Genomic DNA, 22,544 nt, shown 5'->3' on the forward strand with positions numbered 1-22,544 from the left:
TGTCCCCCTCACACTCCCTGAGCAACCACAAGTCTGTCTTCTACATCTATAAATCTGTTTCTTTTTCATAAATAAGCTCATTTATGTCATATTTTATATTCCACTTATAGGTAATATCATATGGTCTTTGTCTTTCTCTTTATGACTTACTTTACTTAGTATGATGATTTCTAGGTCCATCCATATTGCTGCAAATGTCATTATTTCATTATTTTTATGGCTGAATAGTATTCTGCTGTATATATGGACCACTTTCTTTGCCCATTAATCTGTCTATTGACATTTAGATTGTTTAAAAAGTCTTGACTATTGTGAACAACGTCTCAATGAACACTGCGATTCATGTATCTTTTCAAAATAGAGATTTCTCTGGATATATGTCCAGGAATGGGATTGCAGAATTATATGGCAAATCTGTTTTTAGTTTTTTGAGAAACCTCCATACAGTTTTCCATAGTGGCTGCACCAATTTACATTCCCATTAAGAGTAAAGGGGTTTCTTTTTCTCCACATTTATTAAGGTGGTCATTCTGAGCGTTCCTGTCATGGCTCAGCAGTTAACAAACCCAACTGTTATCCATGAGGACATGGGTTTGCTCTCTGGCTTCATTCAGTGGGTTAGGATCTGGCATCGCCATAAGCTGTGGTGTAGGTCACAGACATGGCCCAGATCCCACATTGCTGTGGCTATGGCATAGGCCAGCAGCTGTAGCACCAATTCTACCCCTAGCCTGGGAATTTCCATATGACGCAGGTGTAGCCCCAAAAAGACCAAAAGAAAAATTAAAGATGGTCATTCTGACCAGTGTAGGCTGGTACCTCACTGTAGTTTAGATTTGCATTTCTCTAATAATTAGTGATGTTGAATACCTTTTCATGTACTTTTTGGCCATCTGTATGTCTTCTTTGGAGAAATGTCTATTTTTATCTTCTACCCATTTTTCAATTAAGTTTTTTGTTATTGAATTGTATGAACTATCTGTATATTTTGGAAATTAAGCGCTCGTCATCATTTGCAAATATTTACTGTCAGTCTGTAGGCTGCCTTTTCATTTTGTTTACGGCTTCCTTTGCTGGAAAAAGCTTGTGAGTTTTATTAGATCCCATTTGTTTGTTTTTGCTTTTATTTCTTATTGCCTTGTGAGACTGACCTAAGAAAACATTGGTATGATTTATGTCAGAAAATGTTTTGCTTATGTTCTCTTCCAAGAGTTCTATAGTATCATGTCTTGTGTTTAATTCTTTAAGCCATTTTGAGTTAATTTTTGAGTATGGTGTAAGGGAGTGTTTTAATTTAATTGATTTACATGTGGCTGTCCAACTTTCCTGACACCACTTGCTAAAGAGACTGCCTTTTCTCCATGGTATATTCTTGGCTCCTTTTTGAAAGATGAATTGACCGTAAGTATGTGAGTTTATTTCTGGGCGTTCTGTTCTGTTACATTGATCCATACACTTTCGTGCTAGTACCACACTGTTTTGATTACTTTAGCTTTGCATTATTGTCTGAAGTCTGAAACAGGTTTGCTTCCTGCTTTCTTCTTTTTCTTCAGGACTGCTTTGGCAATTATGGGTCTTTTACAATTCCGTATAAATTTTAGGATTATTTATTCTGGTTCTGTGAAAGCTGTCATAGGTAATTTGATAGGGATCACATTAAATCTGTAGATTGCTTTGGGTGGTGTGGCCATTTGAACAATATTAATTCTTCCAATTCAAGAGCATGGGATATCTTTCCATTTCTTTGAATCAATTTCCTTTATTCACATTTTATAGTTCTCAGCATATAAGTCCTTTATCTCTTTGGTCAGGTTTATTCCTAAGTACTTTTTTAGGTGATTGTGAAGGGACTTTTTTTTAAAAATTCCTTTTCTTATATTTCATTGTTAGTGTCACACAATCAATTTCTGTATGCTAATCTTGTATCCTTGCTACCCTGTTGAATTCATTTATCAGTTCTAGTAGTTTTTGTGTGGCATCTTTAGTGTTTTCTATAGACTGTCATGTAATTTTCATAGAGTAACAATTTTACCTCTTCCCTTCCAATCTGGATACCTTTTCTTTTTCTTGTCTGATTGTTGTTGCTAGGACTTCCAATACTATGTTGAATAAAAGTGGTTATGTTGAATAAAAGTGGCATCCTTATCTTGTTCTAGACTTTAGCAGGAAGGCTTTTAGCTTTTCACTGCTGACTATTACATATGGCCATTGGTTTGTCATAAATAGCTTTTATTATGTTGAGATATGAACCCTAGAGTATTTACTTTGATAAGAGTTTTTATCATGAGTGGATACTGAATTTTATCAAATGCTTCTTCTGTATCTACTGAAATGATCATGTGATTTTTGTCTTTTGTTGATGTAGTGTATCTCATTGACTGATTTGCATATGTGGAACTATCCTTGTGACCCTGGGATGAATTCAGCTTGGTTTTGGTTTAAGATCTTTTGTATGTGTTGTTGGATTCAGTTTGCTAACATTTTATTGAGAATTTTTGCATCTATGTTCATCAAAGATATTGGCCTGTAATTTTCCCTTTTCGTAGTGTCTTTGTATTTTGGTTTTGATATATACCTGGTCATTTCTTAATATTTTTGTTCCTTGATCATACTTTTGATTCCATCTTTTACTTTTTAAACACAGTCATAATGGGTATCTGAGGAGTAGCATTTAATAAATACATCTAAAATCTTCAGACCCAATTGGGCTGTGTATAGTTTCTGCTAGTAGGGCCTGGTTTCCTGAGTTTTATGATGTTGTGACTGGGAGACTGGGCTTTCTGGGACTTTAACTGTGGGGAGTCTCTGAGACTTGTAATGAAGGTGTGTATCTCCAGAGATCATTTTCATCCATTTCTGCTAGGCTGGGCAGTATTGTCAGTCCAGGATCCTTTTACACCAAATTCTAGTTTGGAACTTTTTGTTTATTTTCCTTATGCCTCAGGAGTGGTATGAACTTGAACCTTAACCCCATGAGTGCCTATTTATGGCTACAAATTCATAAGAGAGATTTTGCACTGCACAGTGCCATAGTTAATAAAGGCACATTTCCCTGATAACTCCCTTGCAAGTCTCCACCCCCACGGGTCATCCTTTCAAGGATCCGGAATTTGGGTGTCAGCTTCAGTATCACTCCCCATTTCGTAAAACCACTGGGCTTATTTCTTGCTTCCAGAATGACAGTCTTTACATTCAAGATTTTAGGTTAACAGAAATCAGCAGCTACCCCAAGGGAGGCCACCAGCTTCCATGATGGTTTTCCTGACTGCTTGCTTTCTCTCCATTTCAGGCCTATAAGGTTTCCTCTCACTTTCCTGCCAGATCAGCCATGCAATTTAAATGACATTTTTTTTACCCAGAATTTCCAGGGGTTTGCATTACACAGGTTTTGCAGAATAACCAGTCCATCCATAATACTACCAGAAATAGCCCAGATTTTAATCTGATGTTAAAATTTACTCAGTATTTTCTTACCCCATCATTTGAATGGTTTGCATCTCCTTGTCATCTGCTTCAATAATTATGATGTTCCTGCTATACTTTAGAGCCCCCATGATCACACCTCTGCTTGAGTTGTCTCTTATTTTCTTCTCTCATTTTCCATTAAGCTGTGACTCTTCACCATGAATTTTTCTGCCCACAGGAGAAAGGATACTGTATAATTATTATTTTTATTCTGTGACTTCAGGCAAGATTTCCAGAAAATTTAATTCTTGACAGGTACAATAAAATTACACACAGGAAGATGGGGATTAATTACATTCTCACTAAGACAAGTCTTATTAAAGATATGATGTGGAATAGTATAGCATTTTATACATCATCTGTCATAAAATACACTGCATATAAAACAATTCATGTTACCAGCTACTTTAGGAGATATAATCATCTACATCCTATAATGCTTTCATTATCTTAAAATTAACCACAAAGGCTATCCAGTAATAGCCCCTGTGAAACATACTAAATACCTCCATGTTCTTTTTCTGAAACTCAAGCTTGGGGATTCCATGCCCAGCCTCTGAGATACACAGCCTGGGTTTGAACCCCTGCTCTAATCGTTACTAGGTGAGAGGCCAAGAGCAGGTCATTTCATCTCTTGGAGCCTTCGGTCCAATCTGCACAATGGAAATAATAGCTCTTTCCTTACAGGACCATGTCAGCATTTAAATAAGAACATTTGTAAAATCCTTGGGACCATTCCTGGCACCTAGCTTGTCTTCAGTAAATGGCAGCTATAAGAACAAATTATATTAATATCTATTTTTTAAAAAATTCCCAGGGATTTTCCCACCATGGTGCAGTGGGTTAAGAATCCAACTGCAGTGGCTCGGGTCACTGCAGAGTCACGGGTTCAATCCCTGGCCCAACGCAGTGGGTTTAAGATCTGCATTTGTAGTGTAGGTCACAACTCTGGCTCAGATTCAATCCCTAGTTCAGGAACTTCCATATGCCATAGGTCTGGCCAATAAAAACCAACCAACCAAACAAACAAGCAAAACACAAAGGAACAAAAAAACCCACCATTCTCATAAATGGAATAGTGAATACAACTGGGTCAATATCAGTAAAGTATAAGGAAGTCAAGTTTATTTAAGGAATGGGGATTCAGATGTGCTGACCTGACCACCTCTTCTACTTGGTCCTCTGTGGAGCCAACCCACTCTCCAAGATGGTCAGTCAGGATAAAGTCAATAGTTCTTGCCTTGATTCAGAACCTGTAATGAGTGGTTTGTGATTCAGCCTCATTAGCGCAGGTACAGTAGTTTTATACTACTGCCTAGTTCATGCATCAGCCATTAGTGCTCTGGACCACACTGGGGAAAACTCCAGAGTGGCCCAACCACTGAGCAAGGTGCTCCTCTGCCTGGAACACTGACAGTCTTCCTTGGCTTAAGTCCTAATCATTCTTTAGATACCAGCTTGGATGCCACTTCCTCCAGAAAGACTGCCCAATGTTACTGAGTATCCTGCTCTGAGTTACTACAGTATCTCCTTGTCATAGTGTTGACCACCCTGCGCCATGACCACACACTTATCTGTTTGGACCCTCAGTAACTTAAAATGCATTAGGGCAGGGACCATGTTTTCCCTTGATCAGAGCCAAATCCAAACCCTAGTACAATGGCTGACATACATTAAGTAAAAATTGATTGGATGGATGAACGAATGAATTAAAGATACAGACAACTGTAGCAAAAGACTTGTCCCATTGACATCACTCAGAGGTATTATAAATATCAAAGGTGTTTGATCACTCAGACAGACCTGATTATCTAAGTGAGATAATCAAACTGAAGAAGTGGCAGAGACATACACTTTGAATACTGTCTTCTTGGTGAAAGCCAAGTGGAGTGTAGGGGATTTTTAAATCCTAGATGCAAATTCCTTTTCACCTATGTAATGTCCTCCATCTGTCTGTTCCTTTCAGTGTCTCTCTCTCTCTCTCACACACACACACACACAGACATACATATATCTTCATACGGTACATGACTACATGACTCAGTTCCTGGTACATAGCCACTAAATAAATATTATCTGAATAACTGAAGAGCACGTCTTTATTTCCCCTCATCAGTCTTAACTCTTTGCCTGTGGTTAACAGACACTTCTGCCAAGGACCAGCACTGAATTTCCAGCAATCCACCTCCAGCCTCCATTTGTGTTATGCATTTTAAATAACACTATAGTCAATTATTTTTTTTTCAGTGAACATATACTGTATTTTATTAATATCATTCAAGAACATTTAAAAATAATATTGGCTACAGCTCCAATTAGACCCGTAGCCTGGGAACCTCCATATGCTGCGGGAGCAGCTCAAGAAAAGGCAAAAAGACAAATAAATAAATAAATAAAAATAATATATGTTATATTAGGTAATCACTAATATTTTACTAGTATATGGCCAGGTGGTCTCTCCTTTCATTAATTTTGGTTTTGGTTTATACTTTTATTGAAGTATAGTTGATCTACATACAATGTTGTGTTAGTTTCTAGTATGCAGTGAAGTAATATATATCTCTTCTTCTCCATTATGGCTTATTACAGGATATGGATATAGTTCTATTTGCTATACAGTAAGAACTTATTCTTTTTTTTTTTTTTTTTTTTGTCTTTTTGCTATTTCTTGGGCCACTCCCGCGGCATATGGAGGTTCCCAGGCTAGGGGTCGAATCAGAGCTGTAGCCACCAGCCTACACCAGAGCCACAGCAACGCAAGATCCGAGCCGCATCTGCAACCTACACCACAGCTCACGGCAACGCTGGATCCTTAAACCACTGAGCAAGGCCAGGGACTGAACCCGCAACCTCATGGTTCCTAGTCGGATTCGTTAACCACTGCGCCACGACAGGAACTCCAGAACTTATTCTTTATTTTACATATAGTAGCTTGTATCTGCTAATCCAAACTCCTAATTTATCCCTCTACCCCTTCCCCTTTGATAACCATAAGTTTATTTTCTATGTCTATGACTCTGTTTCTGTTTTGTAAATAAGTTCATGTGTATAATATTTTAGATTCCATATATAAGTGATATCACATGACATTTGTCTTTGACTTCAGTTAGATGACAATTGCTAGGTCCATCTATGTTGCTGAAAATGGTATTTCATTCTTTTTATGGCTAATATTCCATGGGTGGCAGGTGGGTGTGTGTGTGTGTGTACCACATATTTAATCCATTCATCTGCCTATGGACACTTAGAGTGTTTCCAGGTCTTGGCTATTGCAAATAGTACTGCTATAAACACTGAGGTGCATGTATATTTTCAAATTAGTTTCTTGTTTTCTTCAGATATAGACCCAGAAATGGGATTGCTGGATCATACAGTAGCTCTATTTTTCGTTTTTTAAGGACCTCCCATGCCATTCTCCATAGTGGCTACACCAATTTACATTCCCACCAACAGTGAAGGAGGGTTCCCTTTTTCCCACATCCTCTTCAACATTTATTGTTCGTGACTTTTTTATGGTTGATTCTTATTCTTTACTTAGTCTTAAAATTGTTGGTTTTTTCCCCAACATCCTCAAACTGTACAGTAACACCTGATGACAAGGACTGAGACCAGCACTCAGAGATCCACAAAGTCCTCCAGCCCTCGGCACTGCTTCTCAAGAGAGCTATGAAACACTCTGCGGCCTGCTGAGCAACTTAACTTCAGAACATTATCTGCCCCTGTGCTTCCCCACTTGCATTCACATGATCTCGGTAAGGATTTTTAACACCACCTGGCTTCCAGTTAAAATACTGCTTATTCCAGGTCATGCTGCCCAGGTTTATCTCAGACCTGAAGCAGCCTGCGTTTTCATTACAAACCTGTAATTTAGAAGAGCAGCTGTGTGACTACCTGATCTTTGCTCAGCATTTGACCACATATCCAACAAGCAGGATAACCGCCAGGGAGGCCGTAACATTCTGTGAATGCCAAGTGGCCAGGGACAGGCTTCAGCTAAGGAAGGTTCATCCCCTTCAGCCACAGAAAATGTAAGTGATACCTGCCTGCTGCTACACACCTGTTCTTACTTCTCTGTGCAGGTCAGCGATGTTTTTCTTCGTACACATGTTCTCTTGGGAACTTTGAAGCTAACAAGGAGGCCAGCTGTGGTGCCTGGGTTAACAGTCCCATGTGTGTCCATTCCCAATATTGGGGTACCGGACATAGGAATGAGCTAGGAAATTCTTTGGGGGGGCGGGGGGCGCACCCATGGGAAGTTCCCAAGCTAGGGGTCAAATCGGAGCCACAGCTGCTGGCCTACACCACAGCCACAGCAACACAGGATCCGAGCCATGTCTGTGACCTATACCACACCTCATGGCAACACTGGATCCTTAACCCACTGAGCGAGGCCAGGGATCGAACCCTTATCCTCATGGTTCCTAGTTGGGTTCATTAGCCACTAAGCCATGAAGGGAGCTCCCTGAAATTCTTAAAAAGATGCAAAAGTGATGAGATGAGGAAAGAGTGAGAAACCCTGAGAGAGCCTAACTTCCCTTGTTCTTGGTTATTACCTGAACTTTTATTTTTAAACCACAAAGCCTGAAATTCATGAATAATACAGAAAATCTGTAAAATGCCACTTTTCTGGAATAAGCAGGACATTAAAATGCAAATTGCAGCTCCACACACAGCTGTACGCGATGTGACAAATTAAGCTCTTCTTATTCCTAGTCTTGACATTTGCCTTCGAGATGTTTATTCAATGTAGAGAGAAACAAGGGAGAAGCAGACCAGAGGAGTGGCCACAACAACGCCCAGGAGGCCAGCCCTCCATGAGATGCCCTCAGGGGGTGAAAGGTCACTCTCAGAAGCCCCACTCCCACTCCAACAGAATACACAGGAAAAACCATTTCAGCATAGGTTCATTTTTGCAGGAAGACATTCTCATAAAAATGGCATTCTTTAGCGATAAAGATCCCTCTTTAGAATGAACAGAACAGAAGTCTAGAAACTGAGTAAACTAGAAAGCTTACAACTCCCTGTTAGGCCCATAATTCCACACTCTCTTTACTCAGCTAGACTCACAAAACCATCCTCAAACCCTCTCTTATTATTCAACATATTTACTCAGGAAGTGTGCCTACTATGTGCCTGGCCTGCTTAGGATCCATCAGTAAATACAGACAAAGCTCACTGCCCTTGGCAAGCAGCTGGTGATGGGGGAATGAAGAGCCAACTCTTCTGGCAGCTGCAGAGCTAAGTGTTTTCCATATAAGCTCACCTAATCCCCACAGAAGCCCTATGAGGGAGGTATCGTTATTATTCACATTTTGCAGATGAGGAAACTGAGGCACAGAGCTAGCAAATTAGTAAGCAGATGAGCTAGGACATGAACCAATGCACCCTCACTCCAGAATTGCTATGCTTAACCATTCCATTAGATTGCCTCTCTATGGCTTCCTCCCCTTGCTACCTTGCTATCCGGTTATAACAATGAGCACATCCTCCCAAGGGTGGAGTCCACACCCTAGTTATCTTGGGAACCCACCACTCACAACCCCTACAGAGGGGTACTCAACAAATATTTATTGAATACATCATTCCCCTTCTATTACTACTAAATGACCCTGGGCTGCAGCTACATCAGCAAATATGGGCACCATCTAGTGGAGAGAGGCCTGGCTCAGGAAAGACTACCATTACCAAGTGGTTTGGCAGCCAAAGTTTATAGCAAACCTATATCTAGATAACACTGGAAAATGTCATCATTGCGGAGGTGCCTTGCCATCATCCTATAGGCACCTCTGACATTTGATTTGATAACAAATGCTAGTTGACTAGTATATTAAGTTAACATCCCAAACCCAAAACAGAGCAAACTGTGGTCTTTTTTCTTTCTTTTTTTTTTTGGCTGCGCCCATGACATGCAAAAGTTCCAGGGCCAGGGATCGAACCCATGCCACAGCAGTGACCTGAGCCACAGCAATGGCAATGCTGGATCCTTAACCTGTTGAGCCACCAGGGGACTCCAAGCTGTGGTATTCTTAAGGGATCAACAAAGCAGAACATTTTAAACAGAGCTCTTCTGAAAAATCCATATTTGTAGATACAACATAATAGAGAAGATCTCAAATTCTTGCGGGAAAGACCTACCTATATGTATCTTCAAAAAAATTATACAAATTTTGGGAAAAGCAGATCAAACCAACTATTTAGAGGCCAAGAGTTCAATTGGGTTCAGATATCGAGCCCAAAGGAAAATGACTGTTCCTGAGCTCTACTTCTGCAGGAACTCAACTCTCATTGCACATTCTTTTACTAAATATTTGCTATTAGTGCTACCCATGTATTGAAATGAGATTAAGAATAAAGGCTCTATCTAAACCAAACAAATTGAATTTACTTCTCTTTTAAGACCTCTTATCAAAAATAACATGAACAATAAGAGTATTTCACTGAGTAATTTTCAGCGGCTTTCCCCCTTTGACATAAAGGGAAGAGAAAGAATAAGTTGATGAAAAACACAGGGGAACTCAGTAATAGGTCAAAATGGAAAAGTTAGGAAGAGTCTGTACACTTCTAATCCCCACTTCCCAACCTAGCAAACTCCTCTTTATCCTTCAAGACCTTGCTCAAGTGTCACCTCCACTGTAAAGTTCTTCCCATCTGTGCCCCACTTCCAACCACTCACTCTCATTACTGAGATCCTACAGCACCTGATAAATAACATTATCATGAAGTATCATATCGTAACTTTGCACTGACATCCTTCTCCCACAGAGACTCTGAAGCCTTCCTTAATGAAGTTTCTCAGCATATCCGCCAGCTAAAAAAACTACTGCATCCAGAAGTAAATAATGATCATATGAAATAAATATTATTTCCTTCTTCCTAAGCTATACTTTGTATTATTACACAACAAAAAGCTTTTAAACATGGCATAAAGACCCAGCAATTCTCAAGGCCTTTACTTTGACTCTCCTCTTGCGATTTTTTTTTTCCTGTATGGTCTTCAAAACTGGTCCTGCTGAGCTACAAAATCAACAATCACTGAAATGTAAAGTAGAAGAAATAACCAAGGACTTCGGTTTTCAGTGTTATTTTTGTCTCTTCTGCCCACGATAAAACTGTGTCAGGAAGGACACCCCACACACATGAGCACATCTGCGAACACTGAAAAAAATGTGGAAAGGCTCATAGGGAACATCGAAGCCACTTCATAAAGCCAAGTGCCCAGACATGATCTGTTTCTTTAAATGCTCTTGGCAAATGTATGGCTGAAGGTTAACAATTAAGAATTACTGTAGTTCCATGAAAATGATAAATAAAACAGAAAGATCAGTCTTGCATGGCTGCATAAAAATCTGCTATAATTAAACAAAAATAAGCCACTTGGAAAAGCATTGTTTGCATCTTGCTGGTACAGTGCAATGGTTAAATGCTTGGATTTAGGGAGATCAGAATTTAAAGCCACACTCTGGCATATAAAAGCTGGGCAACACTGAACATTGATCTTCATCTCTTTATGCCTCAGTTTTCTTATCTGTAAAATGGGAATAATAATAGTACAATCCCGGGTCTGTTGTAAGCACTTAGCAGTGTCTGGCATATGGTAAACATCCAACAAATATTAAGTTATTCTTTCTCATATTTATTTGTTCATTAGTTCAAGAAAATAAACATTTAATGCAGACACTAAATATTGTGCTGGAGACTTTCACACATGACTGCAATTCCTGTCTGGAAAGATGAAAGGGTTAGACACAATGAAACTTTCCCATGTCAACCTCTTTTATCCCAGGCTTGTGATTAGTCAAACGTGGTCACCTGTATTCTACAAAGATGTCATTCAAATTTCACTGTTAAAACATAAGAGTCATTATTTGGAACTGTGATATAAAACATCACCCACACTCACTTGTGTTTGCTACCAAATTTTAACACAAAGCAGACCCCAATGACTTAATTTGTGCTGCTTGGTTAACTCAGCTTTTTTCTGGACCCTTCATGATAAAGTTTCTTTGTGGATATATTTGTACTTCTTGGGAATGTGACACTGATTAAGAAGATTACAGGTCCTGTTTTGTTTTATTTTGTTAAAATTCAGACCTGCACATGTCTACTCACATAAAACCATACAAGCAAGCCAGCACAACATATGTGTGCTCTACGCAATTAAATGACAAGAGGCATTCATGTGGCATTTTTCTGCCAAATGGTGACAAGTTAAAATGGCCAAGGAACCCACTAATTGACTCTTTAAACTGAACACTGAACAATTAATAATTACACGCACTTGTTCCTTGCTGTGATGTTAATTTGAAATGATCATTTTCTACTCTTTTGAGCTACTGTAACAGTTAAATTGAACAGCAAGCTATTGAAAAAAAATACCATTTGCAGCTACTTGTCTGTGTGGGCCCAGATTTTCTTGATACCAAGCAAAGAGAAAGAGTGTGTGTATATGAGAAAGAGAAAGACACACAGAGAGATACAGAATGAAAAGAAAAAAAAAATTGAATTGGATGCTTACATTGATGTAATTAGAACTATTCTCCATAAACACAAATTTCACTGGAAGTTTATTAAATCAGCCTCCTTTATCTTTTGGATGATTTTATAACCCTCAAATGTCACCAATTTAAAATTGCAACTTATACCAATAAAATATCCCCTCAATCTCTTGTACGTATTTGGGGTTTTTTAATAACGGTTTTTTTTTCCATTATAACTGATTTACAGTGTTCTGTCAATTTGCTACTGCACAGCGAGGTAACCCAGTCACACATACATGTATACGTTCTTTTTTCTCACATTATCATGCTCCATATTTGAATCCTACATGAGATTTCATTTAAAAGGGAGGTTTAGAAAACTTTGTCCCAAGCTATTCTCTTTAGTGAGCAGTTACTCTATGCCAGTAACCATTATAGCCCCTGGGTGGGACACAAAGATAAATAGTACCAGGTACCTATCTACAAGGTTTAAGTCTAGAAAAGATAAGTGCACATTTACAATAAGGCAGTGTGTGGGAAGTGCCATCAAAGTGTGTGTGTGTGATTATATATAATACCTAAAGGAGCAAGAAGGTAGATGAGGGATGAAAAATTTCAACTGGGAAGTTAAAGAAAGGTGATATAAATAATTAGTATTTAAGTTGCATACTGAATATGAAATAGAATTCAATAAGCAGATTAAATGGAAATATTCAAAAGTAGAAGATTCAGGAAATGCTCAAGAAAGATGAGTGGTTCAGTAAGTGTGGATACATTTTTCTTCACATGCACTGATGGGGGAGGGGAGGAGAGAGAACAATCTGAGACAAAGCTAGTTCAAATTAAAATACATCATAGCCCCTAAAACTGTACCTAGAATAAAAATGTACATTTGGGCCCTGTGGAGGCAATGCTGAGTAGTTATGTTGCAAGCCACACAGGAAGTCCAAAATGTACATGAGATATTAGCCTATATCTGCTGAGCCCAAAGAGAAATTCTTTAGAGTGAACTCTGTTGACATCCCCTTCTAGTGTTTTCGTTTGGTCAAGATATATCATAATTGCCAGTGAGTTGAAGTTTGACAAACCTCCTGTTTCTTGATCTTTCGTAACAATTTCTCACAAATGTGAAAATTATTCCAGTATTTAACAAAAGTTTTAATTCTTAAAATTAGAAATATCTGGTCACAGCTGCTCCCTGTAATTCTTTGGTATTTACCTGGGAAATCTCTAAGTCTGTTTTCGGTATAGTCTACAAAAAATACATCATGAAATTAAAGAATTCTGAAGAGGGAAGGAACAATAAATTCGTGTAACTTAAATTCCTCATTTTCAAAGACATGTATGACCCATAAAGGTTAGATGACTGTTGAAAGGATGAAATGAAACAGAATGTGAAACTATTTTTTAACTCAAAAACCACTAAAAAAAAACCCAAACTTTTTTTAAGTGTCACACAAGTTCATCACACAAGTGCTCAGTGCTAGGAATAGCACGATAGCATGATTCCAAGTTTTAAGTTTCTTGACTTCCAATCCAAGCTTATCTTCATGCAGGGGACAGTAAGGGATTAAAAATAAGACAATGCCAAGTCCCTGGTTCCAAGACTTCGATGTCTAATTGGGGAGATAACAGACAACGTCTCTAAATAGAAGAGTTCCTTGGGTTACAGCCATACCAGATGGAAATCATCATAATTCTTGGTTTACAACACATTATCAACATTGCTCCATGTATAACCCTCTTTTTCACTTATTGTATTTATCTTTAAAAAATACAAACATCATGGATACACCATCCATCCTAAGAACCAGGATGCAGATGACCATAGCTACGCATGGCCACCTTCCTGTCCCTTTCTCTGCCTTCGCTCACACAGGAGGGGAAGCCCCCTTCCTGCTGTTAATAAGGGAAGACAGTGGAATGCATCAGACTTGAGCCAAGGGTGATCTGTAGCACTTAGATAGATGGAGAAAGACGTCCAAATGTGGATAAAATCTTGTACAAAGTTCAAACACCAAAACTACAAGGCAGGTTTGTTGAGCTAGTAGGAGGGATGAAAAGGCTGATTCTGCTGGAATAGTAATTTATGAAAGGGCTTAATGAGAAACAATAGAGGATACACTTATGGTCAGAGAGCTCTAAATGCCACTAAGAGGTCTTAAGTTTATTCTGAAAATAACAGGGAGACTTTCAAAGGGGAAATGAATGATCAAAGCAGTGTTTGGGGAAAAGAAACAGGATGGATGTACGCAAAAGAGCCTGAAGGGAAGGAAACCAAAGTCAGAAAGTTCAGTTCAGGGTTGTGTAAGTGTCAAGGAAAATGACATCTGGCAACATTCCAGGAGCAGCTGCTCTCTACTTCCCACAAAAAGACCCACCCCTCAGGAAAAACAAAGACATAAGACTTACAAAATCACTTAAATGAAGAATCTATTAATGAGGACCCTCAGATCACCTCTAAAAATATTCAACAAGATACAGCTTAAAATAAATGCATCTATTTAACCTCAGAGAGTTAAAGGATATACAGATTCACCAGGCAAATATTAATTTTTAAAAAGCAGATGGCCATATTAATTTCAAGTGAAGTGGGGTATATAACTCAGTTGCTCTGAAATGTTTATAGGAAAATATAAATTTTACAGATTGACCCCCAAAGAAGTAGACAATATAAATAGACTAATTAGTAATGAAGGAAACTGAAAGATTAAAGGGGAAAAAAAGGCTCCAGAACCAGAAGTTCTAATATGGGCAAAAAGATGTAAATCTATCCAATTTATTTTATAAATCTAATACAATCCTAATATCTGAAAAAAAACTATCTCCAATTAAGAACAAATTGCTGAAATTAACTATAGACCAGTTCCATGTCTTTAATTGCAATAGGTATTATATAAGGTCTGTTATCTACCAGGCACTATGGTAAAACACACACAAAAAAACGTGGTCTCTATCTTCCTGGTACTTACGGTCTAGCAATTAAACAAGTTATTATTAGTGTGATGGGGCAGATATGTGGTATGTGAAATTACAACCAAATAGCAACATTTTAAATAAACTAAAAGAATCATTCATAATAACCACAAAGGAGGTTAATCCCAGGAATGCAAGTATAGTTTAATGTTAAGAAATTTGTTTATATAATATATTAGATATGTGTATATACATATATGAGCTAATATAGAGCTAGTGAAAAAAAACATAAGTATATCTAAATCAATTTTGTTAAACTCTTAAAAAACAAAAAATAAAATCAGCTCAGAATTATAGGCCAGAGCACACTGTAGCCTCAACCTTTATACACCAATTCCTTGATGTACAAAAAGTGTTTTTTGGACTTCCCTGGTAGCCTAGCAGTTAAGGATTCAGCATTGTCACTGCTGTGGCTCGGGTTTGATCCCCGGACCAGGGAACTTCTGCATGTCATGGGCACAACAACAACAACAACAAATCGTATTTCTTAAAAAAAAGAAAAAAAAAAAAAACCCATAACAGTGTTGGAAAGGAAGTGAACTAAAAATCATGAGGAACCCCTTAAAGATATAAAGTAGACATGATCAGATTAAAAGAGGAATCATAGTCCAAAATTCTCAGAGAAAATGACTGCCGAAAAATGTAGGAGAGTTTCTGAGGAGGCTCTAAGCTAGGAAGTGGGATGCATACAGGAGGGGGATCCAGGGCAACTAACAGTGTAATCTGATCAGGGATGGTTATCACAGTAAGAACAGAGAGACAAATCTGTCACTCTCCAGTCATCCCTATGGCCCAAACACTAAGTGGAACACCCCACCTGGAAATGCATCCTCTCCCCACTATTACTGGGCTGATGCAGAGAGAAAGAGACCATTAGCAGACAGGCAACCAAGAACCTCAACCAAGCCCATAATCAATACCCACAAAATATGCATGGACAACCAAAACCACCAAAGTGGAGCACCAAACTCAACAACAAGGTCTAACACCAGAGGAAGAAGGATTATGAGGATAAACAGGAAGAGACTTTAAAATAAGTATAATTTTTTAAATTATAATTAATACTCCCAAATGATCAGACAAGATATTGTCATTAAAAAGTAAAAATTTATACACAAATTGTATCTTAGATATAGGATAGTTGTTTTCTCAAAGAGTCAAGAAAATTCTAAAGCTCATCTAGAAGAATATTTAGATGATATTAGCCAAAAAATTGTGGAAAGGAAATGAATAGTCTTATCAGATAATAAAAAAATTACAACAGCAAGATATTGGTATAAGAATTGATAATTAATCAGACAGAATAATAGCCCAGAAACAGACTTTGATATGTAATAAACATTATTACAAAAATGAAAATAATAAAAGAACTGCATATTTTAAAAATTCCATGAAATATCTAAAATAAATTACAAATATTTAAATTATCAAAGGACAAAGACATCTTAAGCAAAAATGCAATCTAAGAAATAAAAGGAGGAAGATTTGACTATATTAAAAATACTACACAAAATTAAAAAGCTAATGATAAATCAGAAAAATATAGCTGCAACATAACACAACAAAAAAGGGATTATCTTTAAAATAGAGCACCTATGAGTCAATTTTTAATTAGTATAGACACTGAGATACAAAGAAAGACAAGACTGTGAATATTCGCCATTTCAATGGTACAAGTCATAAAAATAAGAATTTTATTTCCTTTATATTTCTGTATACTGGAAATTTTCTACAATGAATATAGTATTTTTATAATCAGAAATAAAAGTCATTTCTAAATCAGTAAAATCGGTAACACACAGGCAAAGACAATTCACAAAAGAAGAAACAGAAGGCCAGTTAATATATGATAAAATTTAGACCTCTCTAATCAAAACTAAAAAACAAAATGGGGAGTTCCCGTCGTGGCGCAGTGGTTAACGAATCCGACTAGGAACCATGAGGTTGCGGGTTCGGTCCCTGCCCTTGCTCAGTGGGTTGACGATCCGGCGTTGCCGTGAGCCGTGGTGTAGGTCGCAGACGCGGCTCGGATCCCGCGTTGCTGTGTCTCTGGCGTAGGCCGGTGGCTACAGCTCCGAGCGGGAGCGGCCCAAGAAATAGCAACAACAACAAAAGACAAAAGACAAAAAAAAAAAAAAAAATGGGATGCCATGTTTGTTTCTTAAATTGTCAGTTTAGAAAAAAATTTTTTTTAAATGATACTACCCAGTGTTGGCAAGAAAACAATGAGACAGATGCTCTCACATACTCTTGGTGGCAGAAACTAAACTGGTATAATCTTTCTGAAGACATGGCAATACATGCCATAAATATTAAAAATATACAAACTCTTATAATTTCTACTTATAGTAAATTATCCTGAGAAAATAATCAGAGCAGCAAACAAGTATGTTCATCATATTCTTAATAATAACAGTCAAAAGCTAGAAATAACCTAAATATCAATATATAGGGAAATAAGTAAGTAAATTACGGTACACAATTATGTGGTCTCCAAAAGACATAATTTTGAAAAAATGACTTAAATGTGGGGTAAATGCACCCAAATTAATTTTAAATGAAAACAGCAAGACATAAAATTCTATCTACAGTGACAATGTAAAATGGTATGGCTCCTGTGGAAAAAAGTTAAAAATAGAATTAGCATATAGCCCAGCAATTCCACATCTGGATATACACTCAAAAGAATAGAAAGCAGGGTCTTGAAGAAATGTGTACACTCATGTTCATAGCAGCATTATTCACAAGAGCCAAAAGACGAAAGCAACCCACTTTTTAAGTGTCCATTGACAGAGGACTGGATAAGCAAGATCCATACAATTAAATTCCACTCAACCTTGAAGAGGAAGGCTATTCTGACACATGCTACAACATGCATGAACTTTGAGGACATAAGGCTGAGTGAGATAAGACAGTCACAAAAAGACAAATGTTGTCTGATTTCCACTAATATGTGATACCAAGAGTAGTCAAATGCATAGAGACAGAAAATAGGATGGTGGTTGCCAGGGGTTGAGGAGGAGAGAGAAGAATGAGGAGTTGTTTAGTGGATACAGAATTTCAGTTTTGCAAGATGAAGAAAACTCTACAGTTAATAAAGGTTAAAATTGTAAATTGTATATTACATGCAACTTTCCACATTTTTTAAAGGGGGGGAAACTAAGCACACACCTACTTTTAAAAGACTTTATATGAAAGAGGAAAAAAACGTACCACCTCCCTCGACCACCTCCATTCCCACTATTTTCTAAAGAAACTGATGGTATGAGCACAAAAGCTTAAACGTTTCTCTGAATAATAAAATATTTCCCATAAGGTAATAGAAGTCTAGGAAAGAGGTAGGAGGAAGAAACAGGAACTAGCAAGATAGGAACACAAAAGGGAGAGGAAGATTAAAAGAAAAGCCAAAACTCCATTGCCAAAGCGAATTGCAGTATGTTATAAATGGTTTATAAATACTTTTGTGCAAGTGGATTCTTATGGGGAAGCTCAGAGAAGAGCTGACATTTAGGTACATAAGAAATGTCTAAGAAAAAAGACTGGAAGGATATCCCCTGTCAATGATGGTTATTTCTGGATAGTGGGACTCCCGGTGAATTTTTTTTTTTCCCTTTTCATGTGTATTCATTTACGTATTTTCTAAACTGTCTACAACCAGCATGTGGAAATATATTTTCCAGTGGTTGTCCTGCAGTGCAGTTAAAAAAAAAAAAATGGGGAGGAGTGATGGGAATGAAAGAGAGGCAAACAAGAGGCATTGCCTTGTGAAAGATAAATCTATAGGATCTAGGAGTATGGCCACTAAGGAACTTTATCCTTTTGTAGTCCATTAATTTGCTGATCCACTGATCTAACACCCATTTATCTAGACTCAAAGAAAATTGAAAGGGGAAGCTCCTATTGTGGCTCAGTGGTAACAAACTCAGACTAGTATCCATGAGGATGCTGGTTCAACTCCTGGCCTCACTCAATGAGTTAAGGATCCAGCGTTGCTGTAAGCTTTGGTGTAGGTCTCAGACACAGCTCTGATTCAACACCTACCATGGGAACTTCCACATGCCACAGGTGCAGCCCTAAAAAGGAAAAAAAAAAAAAAAAAAAAAAAAAGGAAAAACAACCCAGTCCTTGCCCTCGAGTAGTCTGTCTAACAGATTCAAGATCGCTTAACTCTAAAGCCATGTGAGAAGTACTGGAAGATGGTTGTATCCTCAAGACACACTGGAAGAACTAGAAAGTTTGTCAAAGTACCAACTAGATTCCAGGATGGCCAACAGAGGCAAGCTACTGTCCTAACTCTTTGAATCATTCTACTGAGGAACAAAACCCCCATAAAACCATGAAGAATGCATTAAGGAAGATGTCCCACTAAGCAAATTGTCCAAACAGTGCCTGTTTAGGTAGCAAACATTTTGATAAGCATTTTTGAATGAAATCTTTCAAAAATAATGTGTGTGCTTTTTTGCATCCTGAAACAGCCTCTGCAGAACAAAATCTAATGTTTTCCCAATGATTCAATGTCATCACCGAAAGAATCCAGCACTATGCCACCTATGACACCATTATGCCCCCAGGAGCTACCTGGTTCTCTAGGATTATTTCCTCCACACTAAGTCCAGACTTCTAGAGGGTTTTCTTTTTTTTTTTTTTTTCTTTCATTTTTATATGTGTTTTTGGCAGCTTTTTAATAGCTTTTCTCTTAAACACATTGAATTTTAGAGCTGGAAGGGAACTCAGAGATTAACCAGTTCAACCCACTCATCTCACAGAGGAGCAAACTATTTCTCCCCTCACTCTGAAGTTTCTGCCTCCAATTTTGTGCCATTTTAATGCTCCTGCCACGATCAACTCCTCTCCCTTTTCTGATTTTCCGCCTCTAATCTGACAACTGGGAAACCAGATAAGCCACCTTGTTAGAACTGTACCAAAAATAACCACAATCTAAATGGAAGAAAATATTCTCAAGATGCAAAATACGCCTGTTAGTGTTGTCCTCTCGGGCCATATGTTTTGGGGATGTGGAGGCCCCTTTCCCTTCCTTCAGGTGTTGGGAACATGTTTGCGATATGAAATGAAAGGCTTCTAGAAACGTCATACAAAGAATGACCATCCTCTGAGAAGGTGGAATCCTTCCCATTAGGAACTCTGTAATCATGAGTAATCACACATGTAATCATTCTGAGCCTCAGTTTGCTCACAAAAGGGAAGAAAGTCTATCTGGGACAATAATGGATGGATTAAATGAAGTCATGTACTTTAGAGTTCAGCATGGGGCGCCATTGGTTGGGTTTGGAATCTTGTGTTTGAACAGCATATCTCATTCCGCCATAACTGCTCCCAAATAGCCATTGATTTGTGGATTATTAATTTATTTGGCTGCACCGTTCCCAGGCCAGGGATTGAATGTGAGCAACAGCAGTGACAAAGCTGGGTCCTTAACCCGCTGTGCCACCAGGAAACTCTGATTTGTGGATAACTGAGAGTCACCACCCAAAACTGCCCCATGAAGCTTAAGCCAATATCTGGTTTCACTTAGGGGGTCTACACACTCCCAACTGTCTTCTTGGTACCGAAGCTCACTATTGTCCTGGACACTGGCTTTGGTTCAGGCTTATTCCTCAGTACATAAACCTGAAACAAAACACCTAAATCCCACCCCAGCCCCTGAGCCAAGAATCTCATTTAGACTCATACTCCACTAGTTCTGGGGAGGAGTAGAATTCAAGTAGTATCTTACAAGCCAAAAGGTATGTCTTAGGGAGTCCCATCCAGCATCAAAAATGAGGACCCCTTTCAAACGTCAAAACATTTTTCAAACCTACACTTAGCATTAATTGTACTTTTAGTATCAGTTGACTGAAAAAAATACAGAATGACAAAAAGTTATGATAGCTTAAATGCTCTTAAGTAAATTTGCATTTGATTAATCATAACTACATCTACATTTATGAGGAAGGAAAAATCTATTTTAAAAAGGGGGGAAACACTCCAACTGCTTCTGCACTCTGAGAAAGTGAAGAATTCACCTCTGGGGGGAAACATCATTCTTTTGCTGAAGATGATGCTGCCTTTAGGTTGTGGAAGGGAAGGTTCTAGGCTCCGCTGATGAGAGGGAGAGAGAGAATGAAGGGAAATAAATTGTTCTACATAATAAAATAACACAGACCTTTCAAGTCGTTCCCAGGCAGCTGAAAAGAGTGATAGCCTTTAGATTTTTTTTGTTGTTGGCAGATGTGGGCAAAGAGGAACAGGGGGAACCTCAACACACTGAAAGAGACACTGGGGGGAAGAGCTGGTGAGAAGAGGAATTGAACATGAATTCAGACCACTGCTTGGAGCAAGGACCAGGAGGCTCTGTGAACAACCCAGCCCACAAAAGGGAGCTATTCGTCACAGGGAATATGGTTTCTGATGATTTTCCTGAGTTATTTCTTTAGAATCATAAGAACTAAAAGTGGAGTTTTCACCTGATCTAGTACACAAGGATCAAAATATCAGCCCAGACCACCCCCCACCCCTGGTCCTGGCAGGTCTGTCGTTTCAAAGGACAGTTGTAACACCCTACCACTCAGTAAGAGTGACAGTCTCCAGAACGTCCAAAAAAAGAATCCTTGCATATATTTGCTTATGTTCACCACCAAAATAGCCTATGAAAAACATATTACCAATCCAAATTTACCATGGGGAAACTGAGGCTCAAAGAGAGTGAAATGATGATGTCTTACAGTTAATGAGGAAGTCACAGAATGGGAACTAAAAGCAGGGCCTTTCTGCTCCAAAAGCAGTGCTCTTTCTATATCATCACAGGTATGGAAAATAAAGGGGGAAAAGGAGATCTCAATAAAATTCTAATTAACTTTCTCAGATTTCAAAAGCCAACAAGAATGTCTCAGAAGTCAAAGAATGAAGCACCGCTCTAGGCAGATCAGGGGCTACTGCCAACTTGAAACCTTTCCCAATCAACAATATGAATATTCACTCATTCAATAATTCAACAAGTATTTATTGACTGTTTATCTTATGCCAGTGCATTGGCAAAAGCCAAGTTTCAGTGATAATAATTCGAATACCATTCAATAATTGTTATCACCAAACAGTATAACGATAATCTTCCCTTCATGGTAAGAACCTGACTCACTTCCATTTCAGGGGGTAATTAAGCTGATGAAAACCCTGCCTTTCCTAAAGAACAAAAAGTATTTATCCTGAAAGACATTAATTATACCTGCACACAAACCATCTGCCCACACTGCTTTTAAATTTGTAACTAGACAAGCACCGAAGCCCATTCATGAAATGCTTTACTCTAGAGGACCCAAGATAAGGCAAAAGTCAATAGCTGAGATACAGCTGAGTGATGATCTAGGCTAAAGTCATCATCAGAAGATGTGATCCAGCAAATCTGCTCTACAAAAACAGGAAATAAATGAACAACTTCCTCAACAAATATTTTGTCAGTCACTGTCTTTGTCAGTGGAATCTCTGAATAAGAAGTCAATCCAGTGTGCCTTTCAAGTCCTGGTTCTGCCACTTTTAGTTGTTTTGTTTCAGGTTTATGCACGTAACGTTCATTAGCTCTGCTTCAGCTTTCTCTTTACAGAATGTAAAGGTGGGATGACAAATTCTCTA

At 38.2% G+C, this 22,544-nt stretch overlaps 2 protein-coding genes across 7 annotated transcripts in view; one reads left to right on the forward strand and one right to left on the reverse strand.

Annotated features, from left to right (window-relative positions):
* Nucleotides 1-22,544, forward strand: part of RPP30 (ribonuclease P/MRP subunit p30) — a 345,838-nt gene that overhangs the window by 256,513 nt on the left and 66,781 nt on the right. The gene's annotated exons all lie outside the window — the stretch shown is intronic.
* The window catches only part of HTR7 (5-hydroxytryptamine receptor 7), a 106,666-nt gene that overhangs the window by 65,278 nt on the left and 18,844 nt on the right, over nucleotides 1-22,544 (reverse strand). For 2 of the 6 annotated variants that reach the window (XM_084993139.1, XM_084993140.1), the window contains exons 1-2: nucleotides 4,623-4,718; nucleotides 3,475-3,633 (exon numbers count right to left, since the gene is read on the reverse strand). In XM_084993139.1, coding sequence (XP_084849265.1) covers nucleotides 3,475-3,554 — 80 coding nt within the window. In that variant the 5' untranslated portion in view covers nucleotides 3,555-3,633; nucleotides 4,623-4,718. 6 annotated transcript variants of the gene reach the window in all.

Source organism: Sus scrofa, chromosome 14 (genome assembly GCF_054392235.1).
Source record: "Sus scrofa isolate SSC_HxYL_T2T_F1_AM1 chromosome 14, Sscrofa_HxYL_maternal_Yorkshire_Landrace_v2.0, whole genome shotgun sequence".
In the NCBI taxonomy this organism is placed as follows: Eukaryota; Metazoa; Chordata; class Mammalia; order Artiodactyla; family Suidae; genus Sus; species Sus scrofa.